The sequence below is a fragment of the Miscanthus floridulus genome, chromosome 13 (genome assembly GCF_019320115.1).
Source record: "Miscanthus floridulus cultivar M001 chromosome 13, ASM1932011v1, whole genome shotgun sequence".
In the NCBI taxonomy this organism is placed as follows: Eukaryota; Viridiplantae; Streptophyta; class Magnoliopsida; order Poales; family Poaceae; genus Miscanthus; species Miscanthus floridulus.
The window spans coordinates 36,711,188-36,729,519 of NC_089592.1; the positions used below are offsets into that span (position 1 = coordinate 36,711,188).

The 18,332-nt window shown below is 44.3% G+C and overlaps 1 protein-coding gene across 1 annotated transcript; it reads right to left on the reverse strand.

Moving 5' to 3' along the window:
• Positions 1–16,253: 16,253 nt before the first annotated feature.
• On the reverse strand, positions 16,254–16,634 carry LOC136499734 (uncharacterized mitochondrial protein AtMg00810-like). Its single transcript, XM_066495284.1, has one exon. The coding sequence runs from the start codon at positions 16,632–16,634 to the stop codon at positions 16,254–16,256; it is 381 nt and encodes a 126-aa protein (XP_066351381.1).
• Between the last annotated feature and the right edge of the window lie 1,698 nt (positions 16,635–18,332).

Genomic DNA, 18,332 nt, shown 5'->3' on the forward strand with positions numbered 1-18,332 from the left:
TGTCAACTTGGCAACTATCTCCTCATACTCTAATTCATCAAAATCTAAATAGACTTCTTGGTCTGCTAGAGCTCTAAATTCTGATAGCAATAGAAAAAGCCATTTGAAGATTAGCCAAATCTTGACCCATATCGGCTATTTGTTTAGCACGCCACACTTGAGGTCTACCAGATGCTTGAGCCTATTCTAGCTCTCTATTCCTTCGGCGTTGCACCCTTCTTTTCTGGTTTCTTGTCAAACCTCCTGGATACCATTGCCCTTCCTGCCAAACATACTCTTCCTCGTTATCTTCCTCTTCATAATTAGCCCAATTTTGATCAACAACTCGCTTTCTAAGCCGATCGTGAAAACTTCTATTTTTTAAGCGTTGATCCATATTATTACGATGATACTCATCTTGAGCATGGATAGACCGATGGTTGATTTGAGATTGCCTAAACACCCAATATTGCTTACTGCACTCTGGGCAATTATTTCTAGTAGCCAATTTCAAACCTTCATTCCAACAATGTCTAAATAAAGGACAATTCCAATGTGATTCAGCTTGTTTTCTTTCATGCCTCTCTTTCTCCTGTTGATGCTGGTATTCTTTCTCTTCTAACCAACACTGATAATCCTTTTCCTTCTACCATTGCCATTTATTCAATAAAATTCGAGATGTGACTCGTGGCCTTATTGTCCTGTTCCTTGATGTCTTTCCCTACTCATATTGGCTCTTCTATTGGTCACGACGCCTTCTAATCTCTTTATATTCATCAGTCGATATTTGCATCTTCGGGTCGATGGCTCTAGCTTCTTTGGACCTAGTTGATGTTAGGACTTTAGTCTTCCCATTGAGCAACCTAGCATCAACCATGTTCAGATCTCTTGGGAAAAGATTATCATCAACTTTCATCTTTTGAGGTGTATCAAATTTAAGCTTCCCTTGCTGAATAGCCCTCTGTATATGTTGCCGAAAAATTCTACACTTGTTAGTAGAATGAGAAGTAGCATTATGAAATTTGTAGAACTTCTTATTCTTTAACTGATCAGGAGGTAACATAATATGATTGGTGGGCAACTTGATATGTCCTCTCAAGCAAGAAATCGAAGAGCTTGTCCAATTTTGTGACGTCAAAATCATAGCTCTTTTCGACTCCTCTTCCCCAAGGATTTGGCAGCATTACTCTCTTCTTACCCTAATTCCATTCAGCTATGGCAACCTCTTCTTCTTCATCGTCCTCATTGTTGTCACTAACTGGACATGGATTATAAGCCTCAGTGATTGCGGCACTCTTCTAGAATCAGGTATCTCTACGCATACTCTAGAATTGGCTATTGAGTGCTGCCACTCGTTGAGCCAACTAACCTAAATTGTCAAACTCTTGCCCAAGCAGCTTCTCTCTCCATGTTGGTAATATTCCTTGAATGACTAAAGCAGCTAGTTGATCATTAGTCAAGTTCAATGAGAAGCAAAAATTTCTGGTCTCTCGGAACCTCTGAAGAAACTCGACACCTGATTCATTAGTTCTCTGCCTTATGGTCGTCAAATCTGTGATTTTCTTTTCTCCTATCCTAGTATAGAAATATGTATGAAACTTCTTCTCTAGGTCAGCCCAATTGGCAATGGAATTAATTGGGCAACGACGAAAACCAAGTAAAGGCTGGTCCTAATAGGGACAAGAAGAAGAAATGAACTCGATGAGCCTCTTCAATGGATGCTTCACCCAACTGTGTAAGATACCGACTGACATATTCTATTGTGCTTGTGCTATCTTGGCCAGTGAACTTAGCAAACTCTGGGAGCCTGTAATTTGTAGGAAGAGCGACCAAATCATACCACTCTGGATATGTACATTTGTATGAAAAGGTCTACCCTTTTAGCTTCAAACCGACCTAATTCTTCATCATCTTGGTCACTCTGAGCAACAACTAATCAGCACTTGAATCTAGATTTCTTTGCAACTACTGACCCATCGGCGGATTAAAATTTCGGGTACCTTGATACCCTGGATTTAGAATCATATGAAGGGTATTGTAATCAATACCATAATGATATCCTTATGGAATCTCTATCTATTGTGTCCTTTGCTGGTTTGCTGCTTAAAGTCTTTGATTGTAAATGCTAGGATCTATATCTCTATGAATCCTTTGAACTGATGGCGCTATTTTTTGAGCCGACGATGGTATCTGGCCTATTGTGCCAAAATTAATCATTTGATTCTGAACTTGCCCCGTCGGCTGTTGCATATGCTGCATTGATAATCTAGGATTATTTTGCATTTGATTAATAGTGGCACCTTGAACTTGCTCCGATATGCTCTGAACTGCCTGGACATCATCATTACTAGTTAGTGCTGCTTCTTGATGGCTAGTACCGGCTTGATTAGTCCCCTGAGTTGATAGATGTGGGATGTTGTAGTAAGCCGGTCCAACCTGATCAATTGGATATCCATGAAACACCTCCTTCATGGTATTGTGGAATGTGTTCAAGGAAACTGTATTATGGTTCAAAATAGCTTCATGAATAGATTTGTTTACAGCATCCATGAAGAAACGCCTATCCTCAGCTTCGTCTGTATCTGACTGCGCATGCATCAAAACTCTTGGTAGCGGATATTTTTGAACAACTTTATTATCACGTGTCTTGGAGTAGGGTAAGAAACACTTGTTCTAAAATTCTTCTATAGCTTTATTGATGACATCTTTATCCTCATTGGGTAAGTCTTCATAAGGCACCATGAGGATGTCACTGTTGTTGTAAGTTGCCATGACGGTTATGGTATCCCACCGGGTGTGCCAGAACGTGTGTCGGCGCAAAAAACATGCCGATGCGCCTAGAACACAGCAAGCGAGAAGGATCTGCTTGATGGAGCAAGGCTGGAGATCCGCTTGGCTTCAACGCAGGACCAGTTGGCCCTACGAATTCCCAAAGGCATGCAGTCAATTTGACCTGTAATTGATAAGGAGAGAAAGATTATCAGTAATTTAAGGTGGAACATGGCGATTTTGCCTAGACAGTTCCAAGTGTGCCGCTTTGGGAGCAGCCAGACGGGGAAATCAACTAAATAGCTGATACGTGAAGAAATCGACTATTTTACGGACTATAAAGCTCATGGGTTATGATTGATTTTATGATGACAAGTACAATGCACGCAGATATAAATAATGTCATCAGCTAGGTGGATATCACTAGTGTAAAGCATTGAGCCAATGAGTTTAACAAAAAATGATATAACATGTAGACAAATCGACTGTCTAGTACAAACGGATCAACAAACGCTCTGAATCTAATCTGTTACCATCAACAGTGAGGTTCAACTAGATAGATGGCAGCTATGATGATAATAACAAACTAAAACCAAAGAATCCATAAAACCATCTATACATTGATAGGTTTTCTGAAAGACATGCTATATGTGTGAAAGCACAAGCGAATCGGCTGAAATAGCCGATTCAGGTAGAAAAGGGACTACAGCATGCGAACAATTGACTATTTAACAAGGACAGATCTATGAACTCATCAGACCTAACCTATTATCTTTAACAGTGGGGTTCGACCGGATCGATGGCAGCCATGATAAAGACAACAAATCAAACCTTTAAAATAAATAGATCTATTCATATTTAACATAATCATGGAGACACATTGTAGGCGTTAAAGCATAGACAATTGACTATTTAGCTGATGCAGGCATAACAAACAGCCAGGGTCAAGCTTGGTCAAAAGCAAACCTACCAACTAGCATCCTCCAATCTGAAGTACTAACAGTGGGGATCGACCTGATCGTTGCATCCATAATAGCAAGTTATAGACCAGATTCAACTAGCTAGTAAATCTTCTCAAGATCAGACATACCCTAACCGCATACTATGCACGATCAAGATTGAAGTAGAATAGCCGGTGAAACATAATCCATCGTTTAAAGTAAGAACTGTCGCAATGTAACAAAATAAATGATGGATTAAAAAGGATGTGAGGCTGATCTAGATCGATCTCGAATGGGTAGGTTGATATTGCTGAAATTAATGACAATAAGAACATCAGCAAGATCGATAACTTAATGAATCTACCCAAAGGATGCCACACCTAGGTAGAGCCGATAACTTGACCTTAATCTAATTCGAGCAGTGGAGGTCGAACTTAACCGATGCAGCCATACTTATACTAGATAAGAGTCGATAACTAGCTTGTACTAGAGCTCGCAAGAGGTCGGCTAGGTCGATGTAGCCTTACAAACAGAAGTATAAGCCATGATGGTACTTACAGACAAGTTGAAGGTCGGCCGGACCGATGCAACCCTACTTGTTGAAGAACTCACCAGGATCTACATTACTCCTACTCCTAAGGGTTGGCGTAAAGCCGAAAAAAGTAATTGGTATTGATTGATTGGATGTCTTTTTACAATAGCCGGGGTCTAATATTTATAACTGAAACCTAAGCATGAATCCTACTCAAGTACGACTTATTACAAACTTTGGTATAAGAGAAAACATTCCTAACTTAAGATAACTTAGACCCTAATCTTTCCCTTTTTGTAGAGTCCGACATTTTCTCGATGCCAACCATAGCTCATTGATGTTATCTGCTAATGTTATCCAAAGAGAGCCGATCCAGTGCCGCATCTGAATCAGCTGATACCGATCCTTATGCAATCAATTCCTTGATGACTCAATCTTGGAAATTTTGAATTCCCATGTTCTTCTTCCCAAATTTTGGTGTAAACAAGTAAAGGTGAAGTAGGCATAACTAATGGTCATCGGGTGTTGTCCAAATCCTTGGTGAATCCTTCCAATCTGATTGTGTCTCCAAGGATGGAAGTTGGTGTCGAGTTCAAAGTCGAGGGAGGTGACATAGTTGCCTCCGTCCTCATGACCCTGCACTGTCCTCCTTACTTGGAAGAGGCCTACTGTTGCTCGTGGAGGGAGCGATTAGCCTCGAGTTCCTAGTTCTAAATGACTGACAGGTTGAAAGCAGTTTGGCTATTGGACAGGCGAGAACATGATGTGATGACTGGTGCAGTCACATAGTTATGCATACAGGCATACTCGTAGAGTTTCTAGCCTTGTTTAGTATGGGAGGCTCTAGTGATTGCATGAGTCCTTCCCTTAAACAATCCTAATTTGTTGCCTACTGGGGGTTCTGTTCTTGATGAAGGAGAGATGATAGCCCCCCCTTTTTTCCACAGCCATTGATCATTGGGTATAGGTGTATGGTTGAGATTGGGAGTTTCCCAAGGTGAGGTCAGCGCTCGAGTAATCAGTCGCACCACCCCATTACTGTTCTCGATGGGGGAGAGGTCACACCCTTTTGTTGAAGGGGATTGTCTGAGTTTTGGCTGCTCGTCCAACGATGGTTTGGTGCTAGTGCCCTACACCCGTGAGATGGACTCATTATCATCACCATCAGAGTCTGAGTTCTTGAGTATCTAGTCACCATTAGAGTCCAGACACATCAGCATCGTCCCACCAATCTTGCTGATCGGGGGTGTCATCGGCATCGTCTTGGTCTATCGATTCCTACGGCTGATGTTCCTTTGTGGGAGGTTCGATGGGTTCCACCATAGCCCATGAGAGTGTCTTGGTAGGGATTGTTGTCATTCGCCCAATTCTTGTTGAAGATCGGGGGTCATGATGGTGAGGTATTGCTGCTGGATCTAAAGTAGAGTCGAGATCCATGGTTTTACTGATGTGAAAAGTGGGGTCTGGCTCACCTTTCAACGAAAAGGTGGGCATAGCACTTGAGGTACCTTTGTGAGGGCATCTGGTCTAGTGTCTACAGCCTCCTCTAGTGTGGTGGTGAAAGCATGGATCTAGAGGGACTGTTCCCCCTCTTCAGTTGGCTTGGGCTCCTGATGGCACAAGTCCCCGAATTGGTCAGTGATGAAGTCGAGTTTGACGAAGGTTATCTTCTTCCCTGGCTGCTCCTCTTTCGGTTCTTCATCGAAGTTGAAGACAACTCCCATTTGAAACACAAAATTAGTCTGAACGCTAAAGGCCCCTACCTGGCGTGCCAACTGCCAGGTTGTTTTGCTCCGATAATATCCAGCAACATGATCACATAGATGGAATCAGATGGTAGCACATGAGACATAGAGATTTATACTGGTTCAGGGCGCGGTGCATGCTAATCCCTACTCTAGTGGTGTAGTTGCTCTTGTATTCATATGCTCAATTATAGGGGATGTTGCTCCTAGCTATGTAGTAGATTAGAATAGGTGGAAGATGGATCCTGAGCCAGAGGTCCCTACCTTCCTTTATATAGGCAGGAGATGTAGGGTTATAGAGAGGGCGATCGGGTTAGGGGATTGAGTTCCTAGTTTGTTACATGATATGCGCAATAGATTGATCCTAGCTATTGTCTAGATTCACCCATCTTGACTTGCCTTGGCCTTCATGTTGGTTGATCACGTCAGCCCTTGTGGGCCTCCTTCTTGATGGCTGCTTGGGCCAATAGCTTGGTGACGGTCACATATATGGGCGGTGCAGGTACCCCTGTCCCATATATCTGACACCTAGTCTTGAAGAAGAATCTAATATTTGTGAGGTCTCTAAACTCCAAGGTTATGGCTTATCACTTCAAGGTGGAGTCATGCGAGTTACTTGCAAGGGGTAGGTAATTATGAAATGTATCTAGATTGATGGAAGATATCAAGTGATAGGAAATCTTAAGCATGGCTGCAAAGACTGTTGAAAAATCTAATGGTCGTAGAGGTGAAGCTGCAATCTATTGGAAGAAAGAAGACATGGTGGGACCAACCATGCAGTACCGGTGAGCAAGTGGAGCTCAAAGGTGGTACAAATCTATGGATTGGAGGGCCATTGGAGAAGGTGGTGTGGTTAACAAACTACACAACGAAGGAGCTCTCAAGTGGAAGGTTTAGGCACTCTGTCATGACCCAAAGTCGTTTGAACTAAAATCTTCCTCGAGAACCTCCTTGATGACTATGCATAGTCCCTCCCAACCCAAGAATTCACCTTATCGATCTCTTCAAAAGGTTCCTAGTGCTCTCTACTAGGACAAGAACTCCAAATTTGCTAATCAACCTTATCATTTCTCCCAAGTCAACCTAAGTCAACTAAGGTCAACCTCGGTCAACTGGTAGTGGACTTGGAGAAGAAACTCAACTAATATGCCCAAGTGACCCTCCCAATCTCACTAAAGATGTTTATCAACCCCTAAGACAAGATTAATGGGCCTCAATGCCAAACCCCTCTCTCTAAATCAAATCCTCAAAATCTGTGTTTTAGCGGAACGTTCCGCTGCTTCCACGAACAATTCACTAGATCATTTATGCAGCAGAATCAATTTGGATGTGTTATCTCTCTCTCTCTCTCCCATCCTTTGATCCCACATGTCAACATGAAAATGGGAAAGATCTTTAGCAGATTCAGCTCCCTCTCTCACTCTCTCCCACCCACCCCCTCATTCCCATTCCCCTCCCTCTCTCTCAACAAATGAAGAACAAGGATGAACTAGAGAGAGAAAGGAAAGGAGAAGAAGAGAAGGAAGAGAAGAAAAAGAAGAAGGATTCAACAATTTCCCAAACATCAAGAGCATCTCCATCTCCATCTCTATCCATGGTGAGCTCAAGAGCTCTCTCCTCTCATTTCTTGAAATCATCTCTCAAAACCTAACCTTTGGTTCCCTATGCATGGATGCAAGATGAAGTTTGGTAGTTTCTCCATCATCTCAAGAGTAATTAAGTTAAAGATCATCCCTAGCTCAATCATCTCATGGATTTCTTAGATTTCTCTCTAATGCATTTCTATGGTTTTTGGCAAGAAAACACTTGAATGGCCAAATCCATCTCTTTTGCTTGGAAGCAAGGATAAGCAAGAGCAGCTCACTGATCTAGGTGGCCTAGTCTCAAAGATAAGTTGTCTTGCCCAATTTAGGAATTAATCTCTCATTTTCTCATGATTTAAATGAATTCCAAAATTGAAATCACTAGATGCACTTGCTTACTAGAGCTCAAAGCCTAGCAATCACTAGCCCAACATGTCACCTAAACACCCCTAGAGAATACCTGCTCATGCTTGGCAAACAACATCCACAATAAACTAGAGTTGAATCACTTATGCATACTATGAACAATGAAGAACATTGGTTCTGTCGACGTTTTGATGGATCATCCGCCGTTAGCATGTATCGTCCACCAAAGCAAACACTTCACCAAATCACAGCCAATACTTAGTCTCCACGGTTAGTATTCCCACAGATCGTCCATGAGAACCGCAGATCATCCGCTAAAGAAATAAATATTCATTTTCCCTGGAGCACCCCTCTCAGTCTATGAACCAATGGATCATCCGCTAATTCTATGGATCATCCGCGAGCACAACCACATTGAAAATGACAATGTCACTACATGCACGAATCATTCTAAGACATGTTGTGCATTCCAATAGATTGTCCATCAATTCACTGGTACGTTGCGCCAAAGCACTCAGAGCCTACACCAAACTTGCCAACTTCGAGAATGTTCCCACGTATCATCCATCACCACCATGGACCGTCCGATGAATTAAATGAATTTTAAAATGTTTAACCCTTAACCCTATTACCTAACCACCCTAGCACGTATTCAAATAAATATCAATGCATTACTAATCCACCTTTAGATGATTCTCTATCATCCACAACAAGTATCTCACTTCATCTCCCACTTTTCCCGCTTTTTGATCTCCAACTCTTCCAATGTGTTGGGTTTTTAGGCCTACATATTATGTGAGGAACGTGTATGGGTAGTCATAATCACCCTTGGTCATTGGGACTTCATGACAGGCATCCACCCCTACTATTACTCCTACTTTTGATACATATTGTTTTTCATCATGAGTTTGCATTCTGTTTAAAACAACAAGCTATTTAACCATGCTTCACTAAGTTAGACCAACTCACTTAAGTTAATCATAGCCTTTACTTAATCATGGGGCTTGTGTCGCTTAATTGCCTAGTTGGCTAGCTTTCATACAAGTTGAGTGTGAGTGGGAACTCACTCTCATGCATGTAGGAGCTATACCATGTCAAGTAATCACATAAAACTTGCAAGGGATTCAACTTGAATCAACTTGCTCACCATGACTAAGGACCAACCGTCCAACCCTTAACTTGAGATAACTAAGTGATGATCAATTGTTAATCTCTACTCAAGTGGGGTGTGAGTGTTGGATGTCAAGTGATGTAGAATGTGGAGTAGCTAAGGATTGTTCATGGGATAGTAAGTTTGAGTAACCACCCATACAGACCACACATCACTTATGGGGGAAGTAAGCCAAGTATTTGGTAGTGACTTGCTTATCGTGTGGATTTGGCATGATGGGTGACGCAGTGTAAATGAGATGCCATTACATTGGTACCCATTCATATTGTTCGTGCATCTGAGAGCCACATTGAGGAAAGGTTGGAACCTTTAGACAATCCTTATCCGGGCATTGGTATGGAGGTTCATCCTTGGTGTCCATGTGGTTATGGTTGTACACCTCTATTGAGAGCTTTTCGAAAGCCTAAAGTCTTTAGACAAAATTGTTTGGTTGTTCTCTCTTCTTGACCATTGCAGTGAGAATAATTGGACTTGATGATGAGATAATTTATATAATGTTGCACTTAATAATGTTCTCAAATGCCACTTGTACATTTAACTACACTCGTTAAAAAATGGAACGCAATTCATGTTAGCATCTCCTAGTCGTCTCCTTTCTTCCCAAACTATGTCAGCACATCCTCACACTACAAGAAATGTGTGGCTTTTTGACATTCTATTATGTCATAATATATGCAAATTATGTCACAATTTAAGATTTATGACATCTAGTTGATGAAAATCCAAACGTCAAAAAGCTACCATCACAAATTCATTGTGACGTTTAAATATTTCATGTCACAAGTATATGACATTAGATTTTAATGCCATATATACGACACAAAATGAATTCAGGCCTTCTAAAGCCCACATAGCATGCAGTCTCTTCATGGGCCACAAACATTTTTGGGCTATTGCTGGCTAGCTCATTATTTATTTTTTCTATTTTTTGGGCCCATATAATTTTTTTTTTGTAATTGCAGCCCATTTTCGATTTTCAGCCCATATTTTCTGTTCGCCCTACACAACAGCCCAACCAACATTTTTTTGGGCCAGCCCATTTTTCCTTTTTTAGGCCATGGTTTTTAGGCCTGCCCGAAAAGACAAATTATACAGCAAAATAGCTGATTAAAATCAACCATAACAAATTCATTACAGTTCACCCGGCAGCATATGCACAACCCAGTATGATTACATCCATTATCATATTCAGATTAACCAAATTTAACAAGTTTCAAAGCATCAAAACACACCACGTTGCAGTGGGAGCTTATCAAAATCATACAAAAAAAACACAAGAGCATACCAAAATCATAAAATAGCTAAGTTCATCAATTCCGATAGCTTTTCCATTGTTCTTGTTTCCTGCACATGAGTGAGCGAGAAATCAGAAGTTAGGATGATGGGTTGCAAATAAAAACCACCAGTTATGTGAAATGAAGACACAACGATCTAACGATATGTTATTGTTACAAATTTAAACGAAAGTAGATGCCGACTTGAATAAGAAGCTAACTCATTTATATGGGAGACCAATCTACTAAAGAATATGTGAAAAAAAGAGGACCAGACAGCGCTTACCATATTATGCAACCGGTGGTGCAGAACTGCAGATGTTGGCGCATCCATCGGCTGCACAGGCCCTCCTGTCGATTCAACCAATTTTTAGAATTTTTGTGGAGAAGAATGCAAAGCATATAGGAAGATGCATGGTATTAGTTGTCGATGTCAACATAATGCAAAGCATACAGGTTACGTGTATTACTTACTGATGCACTTGCGAAGCGTGCCAAACAGCAGAGATGCGAGCCAGACACACGCATCGGATCACGACGACGCCGCCACCGCCGAGATGCGAGCCAGCCCACGCTGTTGTTGCCACCGCCACCTCAGAGATGAGCCGAAGCACCAACGAAGACGGACCGGCATGGCTACGCTAGGATTTGGCCCGATGCCACTCCACCATGTGCTACGGCCTAGCACCGACAAAGGGGCGCTGACTGCTTGAGGAAGCACCCAAGGAACCGACCACATCAGATCTCCGCCCGCTCGCATCGGATCTCAGCCCTCCTGCACCGAACGGTGTAGTGCGCGACGGAGGAAGGCTAGGTAGTGGAGCTGAGATCGAGAGGAAGGCTTGGTGGTGGAGATGAGATCGAGAGAGAGGGGGAAGCACGGATTAGCCTAGCAGTGCTCCGTTCACCTGGGGTTGCCGTCGTTCGTCTGCCTGCTCTCTCTTTGCGGTGGTCGTGCCTCCAAAATGGACGAGAAAGGAGGAAATCAGGTTAGGGTTTGGGGAGTCCAGCGAGTGGAGCTAGTTTTGTTCCTGGTGGGACGAACTTCGGCCGTTGGATTCAGATCTAGGGCTTAGATCATTCACTGCCTTAACTGGCCTACGGGTTTCAGTGACCTACAAGCGAAAGTGAGGTCCAAGCCTAGGTTTGGAGCCTGAAACCCACACGGGTTGCTAAGCAGGCCAAAAGGGTCTTTAGGGCCACACAGTTTCTTTTCCTTGGGTTGAATTAGGTCACAAATTAAGTTTGTTTAATTTTGAAGTGCTTATAATTTCCTATTTATTTAAGTTCCATTTTAAGCATTGTTGAATGAGTTTACATGCCCAGTAATTTTAAGTCATCTCCAAATTTAAGTTTGTAATTTTCTAGGTATTTAATTTTAGTACCATTAATCTCCCTATTTATCGTAATTAGGCTCTTGTTGGGCTATGTTTAGGGGTATGTGTGCATTTACGGATGGACTCAACCTTTTACCTCTAAATACCTCAGAATAATTATAATAATATCAAATTTAGTCTAAAAATTTTACAAACCGGCATGATAACATATTATAAACTCGCCATAAAAATTTGTAAAAACACATGAGTTAAAAAATGTTATAACCTTTGGAAAATTTGAAGTTTGACTTGGGTTTGATGAAACCAATCTCAAGATCAACCATGACACCCTTGTGCTTTCATATGATCATTTATCCAATGAAACACATTATGCTACTAACAATGTTGTCAAGCTGATATAGCTACATCTTGAAAAACGCATGAAGGCGGCTGGCGGTTAGAGAAGAGATGTGAGGCGAGAGGACAAGAGTATAAGGTTAGTATGTGTATGTATGTGCAATGTGCTCCGTGGGAAGGTGCTAGGGTCTTAATTGGGTAGGGCCTTGTAGGTTTGTACACAGGCTTGTACCAAATTTTTATACTTGGTCTCATAAGGCCCAATGAATCAATTTTGGTAGAGGTAGATGCAAACTTATATTATTTTGAAGGGGTAATTCCACGTCCTTTCTCGAGTTGAGCATAAAAAATGTAATAATAACTAAATTTGGTCAGATAATTTTACAAATTGACACTACGACATATTTTTGGTCTATAAGCATTCCATAAAAATTTCAAATAATTTTAATAAAGTGGGACTATACACCCTTTACAAACAAAACATCTCTCATTTAGTCGTATAACTATGTGAGAAATGTATGCATATGTGAAGGATGTGTAGTACTACTTTGTTAAAATAATTTGATTTTTTTATGCAATCATTATACACCAAAATCATGTTATCATGCAAATTTGTAGATTTTCCTAACAAAGTTTAGATATTATTACATTTAAATTTCAATATATGAGAACCTGAAACATAATTTTAGGACCATAAATGAATTCAAATGAAAAAGTTATCAACTACAACATTTTAGAACTCATCGAGATCTGCAACTTTGGTTTCAATCATTTTTACATACTAGTTTGTTTGAACATTTCAAAAATTTGAATTTCAAATTATGAGAACTTCAAAGAAAATTTTACAATAGTAATTGATTTCAAATGAAAAAGGCGTCAACTAGGAATTCTTAGAACTCAACAAGATCTAGAACTTTTGTTTTGATCATTTCTTTATTCGAATTTGTTTGGACAACTTAAAATTTTAAATTTCAAAATATGAGAAGCCTTGCTGTGATGGGCCAAGGGCACTGCGGCTGTTGGGCTGATTTCTTATAGGTTGGCTGCGATCAAACGTTCTGAGTTACTGAATTTATGAAAATAAATTTATGTATCCACATAGCAACGTGCAAGTAGTCTAGTGGTTGGGATTCCCTACAGAAATAGCTGTAGGGCAAGTTCCGAAACCTATAACCTGCACATTTTTTTGACAATTTTTTTTTCTAAAAATAAATGACGTTGGGGACTCCCCCACACGATGAAAAGATACACCACGCGCGGGGAGCTGCGCGGGAGTGCAGGGCCGGGCCGTGGAGCCGCGGACGTGCCGAGAAGCCCGCAGGCCCACGTTTTTAATTTTCCTTTTTCTTTCCTTTTGAAATTCTTCTCTTTCTCGCTTTTTTAAGAAAAAAACTCAAAAACAAAAATAAAAATACAGGCCCACACATTTATATATATATATATATATATATATATATATATATATATATATAACTATCAAGATTAAGTTTGAATACATTTAAATTAGGGCTCATTGTATACTAGACCCACACATATATACATAAATTTAAAATTTTTCACATGCATACATTTTAATTACTTTTCAGAGAAGTTTTGGTGAACCCGGTTAAAGTCTGATCTTCAGAATAAAAACATTTAAACTAGGCTTATATTTTGTTTATGTTTTTACTATAGTGATTAGGCGTATATATAAAATAAAGTGCCACATTTAACAACGTGGGCTGTGAAATATATACAGAATGGGCTAAAATATGTTGGAAAAAACCAATGAAAATAAAAAATTATATGGACCCACATGACCAGTTGTTGTGGAACATGCCATCATGGACAACAATGTTTGAAAAGATCAAAATTATTTTGTGATACATAAAGTCTGTCATATATTAATGGCATTTGTAAATTAGACTTTGTGACACATAAAATACCTCTGTGACGTAGCAAATATCGTCATTGGATGATATTGGACTAGCTATATGACGTTTTTTGTGACATACAGCTTTTTACTGTCACTAAGTCGAAGTGCCTAAAACATAATGTCATAAATCGGATGATATAATGACATTATGACCTATTGTCATACTAAATACGTCAAAAAGCCATGCATTTCTTGTAGTGTCATCTCGCGGGCCCAGCATGCCCCCATTCACCGCCTGGCCTCGGCCCACTCCTTTTCCCTCCCTTCATGTCAAGACTTTCCTCCCTCTCCAGTCACCAACGCAGCCCAACCGGCTCCTACACCCCGCGCAGCCTAGCTGCATCCAATCGAAAGGCCCACAGTAGCTAGCCCGCTCACCCTTCTCTACTCCCACCTAGGCCACGGCCCGCACGCTCCTGCAGGCCACCATGGCCTAATTGTCGGCAGACGAGGAGAAATCCTAGGGCGTGAGCGTCTCGCGCGCCCCATGCTTCCACTTGCCGACGCTTGGTCCACCAACGACGCAGGGAGTCGTGCCGTGTGGTGATGTCACGTCGCCTGACGCCCGAGGTCGTTCCTGATCCATGCCACAACTGTTGGAGTTGTTCCAAATTCACTCCAGGATATAGGTCAGGCTTCTGACTGGAGCGAAGCGGAGGCCCGTCGCCGGAGGCTTGGGCCGGAGACTTGATTCTCTTGTTAGGGTTTCGTGGAGACTTGATTCTCTTGTAAGCCGCCATAGGCGTGTAACCCAAAACTCTTGAGATAGTAAGATTGTTGCTGGCTGGTGCCCGTGGTTTTTCCCCTTCACATCGGAGGGGTTTTCCACGTTAAATCGTGTGTCTCCTCTGTGGCTTGATTCTTTACTTCATATTCTTATACGTCGTTCATAACAAGTGGTACCGGAGCTTTGGTTGCTGTTAGGGTTCATGACGACGTCGATGAAGTTCGATCTTCCGCTGCTGAACTACGACACGCGGTTCTCGCTATGGCAAGTCAAGATGCGGGGGATTCTAGCACAGACTCATGACTATGATGAGGCGCTGGATAGTTTCGGAAAGAGGAAGGCCGAGTGGACTCCAGAAGAAATCCGCAAGGATCAGAAGGCGCTCGCCCTAATTCAGTTGCATCTTCATAATGATATTTTGCAGGAGTGTCTGAAAGAGAAAACTGCTACAGAACTACGACTGAAACTGGAATCGATCTGTATGTCCAAGGATCTAACCAGTAAGATGCAGATGAAGATGAAGCTGTTCACCCTAAAGATGAAGGAGGAGGATTCAGTGATGAGCCACATCGCTGAATTCAAGAAGATCGTCGCCGACCTAGTGTCGATGGAGGTGAAGTATGATGATGAGGACTTAGGTCTTTTGCTGCTATGTTCTTTGCCAAATTCGTATGCAAATTTTCGTGACACCATACTTTTGAGCTGTGATGAACTAACCCTAAAGGAAGTTTATGAGGCTCTCCAGTCTAGGGAGAAGATGAGAGGCATGGTGCAGAATGACGGGACGTCGTCCTCCAAGGGCGATGCTTTGCATGTGAGGCAGAACTGAAAACAGATCCTCCAATGATGGCAATGATGGTAGAAAGAACTACGAAAGGAGAGGCCGTTCAAAGTCCAAGCCGCATGGTAATAAAAAGTTCTGTGTTTATTGCAAGCTGACAAATCATAATGTTGAGGATTGCAGAAAAGTACAGAATAAGGAGAAGAGGAAAAACAAGTTGGCTGGTGCTAGAGTTGTGATTTCATCAGGCTAACCCTAGAAGGAGGGTAGCAATGTATATTGGTCATACATGGGCCTCATGGGCCTAATACACATACTCTCATACTCCAACACCCCCCCGCAGTCTGAACTACCGGCGCAGCGGAGTTACAGACTGGTCATGAAAAGAAGCACACACGATCACACGATCCCCCCCCACAGACGCAACTAGCCACCAATGATGTTGAGGCTGGAGCGAAACTCGGTAAAGGTCGATGACGGGAGGCCCTTGGTGAAGATGTCGGCAAACTGGGAGGTGGTCGGGACGTGGAGGACCCGAACATCGCCGATAGCAACCCGATCACGGACAAAGTGTAGGTCGATCTCCACATGCTTGGTCCGTTGGTGCTGCACAGGGTTGGTGGAGAGGTACACCGCACTGACTGTTGTCGCAGTAGACCAGCGTGCTCCGGGAGAGAGGGCTGTGGAGCTCGGCAAGGAGCTGTCGGAGCCAGGAGGCCTTAGCCACGCCGTTAGCGACAGCTCGGTATTCCGCCTCGGCACTGGATCGGGAGACCACCGGCTGGCGCTTGGACGACCTAGGACACCAGGTTGCCGCCCAGAAAGACAGCGTAGCCTGAGGTAGAGCGCCGAGTGTCCGGACACCCGGCCCAGTCGGCGTCAGTGTAGACAACGAGCTCGGTGGAGGAAGACCGCTGAAGGAGTAAGCCGTGGTCGACAGTGCCGCGGAGGTAGCGGAGGAGGCGCTTGAGCGCAGTGAGGTGAGGCTCTCGGGGATCATGCATGTGAAGGCATATCTGCTGTACGGCATAGGTGATGTCTGGCCTGGTGAAGGTAAGGTACTGAAGGGCACCTGCAAGACTCCGGTAAGCAGTGGGGTCTGCCACGGCGGTTCCCACGGCCTCTGACAGCTTGCCCTGTGTGTCAACTAGAGTAGAGCAGGGCTTGCAGTTAGTCATCCCAGCACGCTCCAGGATATCAAGAGTGTACTGCCGCTGGTGAAGGAGAAGGGCCGGTGGGGCGAGGCTCAACAGTGACCCCGAGGAAGTGGTGGAGCACACCAAGATCCTTCATAGCAAACTCCTGGTGAAGAGAGGCGATGACACGGCTGAGTAAGGACGGACTGGAGGCTGTGAGGACAATATCATCAACGTAGAGCAGCAGATAGGCAGTCTCAACTCCATGGTGATAGATAAACAGGGACGTATCTGACTTGGCCTCCACAAACCCCAGTGTCAGCAAGAAAGCAGCAAACCGAGAATACCACGTCCGGGGGGCCTGCTTGAGCCCGTAGAGAGACTTGTTGAGCCGGCAGACCATGTCCGGACGAGAAGAGTCAACAAACCCCGCTGGCTGGCTGCAGTAGACCGTCTCGGTGAGAGTCCCGTGGAGAAAGGCATTTTTGACGTCCAGCTGATGCACGGGCCAAGAGCGACTGAGAGCCAGTGAGAGCACTGTGCGTACGGTGGCCGGCTTCACCACGGGGCTGAAAGTCTCATCATAATCGACTCCAGGGCGCTGAGTGAAACCCCGGAGAACCCAGCGAGCCTTGTACCTCTCAAGGGAACCATCAGCCCGCCGCTTGTGTGTCCAGATCCACTTCCCGGTGACAACGTTGGATCCGGGTGGACGGGGCACCAGATCCCATGTCTGGTTGGCGAGGAGAGCCGCGTACTCCTCTTCCATCGCGCGGCGCCAATGAGGGTCCGACAAGGCGTCGCGAACGGAAGAGGGTACAGGAGAGATCTACGAGTCGTCGGGCATCGTCGCGAGAGCCCGGGGCCGCAGGGTTCCAGCCGCGTGTCGCGTCACCATAGGGTGAACATGTCGCGGGTGTCGGTGAAGGAGTTGCGGGTGGTACACCGGTGACACGACACGGGCAGCCTGAGGCGGCGGCGGCGGTGTAGGGGTCGCCGGCGGAGAAGGGGCCACTGGTGGTGTAGGTGTCACCAGTGGAGAAGGGGACCCCGGTGATGCCGGAGGCAGCGGTGCCGCCGGCACACGGCGCCGGTAGACGTGCACCGGCTGGGCGAAACGCGCAGGAGGTGCGACAGGCGGCGTCTCTGTACCCGCTGTGGACGTAGGGGCAGGAGCAGCTCCGGAGGGTGACGCCTCCGGACCCGGGCAGGGCGCAGGGCCAGGGGCGTCACTGGTGGGTGGCGAGCGGGGGCACGGGCCCGGCGAGGGGCACGGGGAAGCAGTACCTACAGGAGACAGCGGTAAAAGTGGCTGGACCACCGTGTCAGTGGGAAACAAAGAGAAGGGGTCCGGATCGGGGGTGGGAGATGGGGTGGTGGTGGTGGAGAAGGGAAAGACAGACTCATCAAACACCACATGGCGAGAGATGATGACCCGACGGGAGGTGAGGTCAAAGCACCGGTACCCCTTGTGATCCGGGGAGTACCTAAGGAAGACACACAGAGCGGAACGGGGAGCCAGCTTGTGGGGAGCGGTGGCAGTGGTGTTAGGGTAACACGCACACCCGAAGACACGAAGGTGGTCATACCGAGGAGGGGTACCGAAGAGAGCGTGGTGCGGTGTGGGAGCCGGGCAGGCAGCGGAAGGAAGGCGGTTAAGGAGATAGGTGGAGGTGTGCAGACTCTCTGCCCAGAAGCGAGCAGGAAGCGACGCCTGGAGCAGAAGGGTGCGCATGGTGT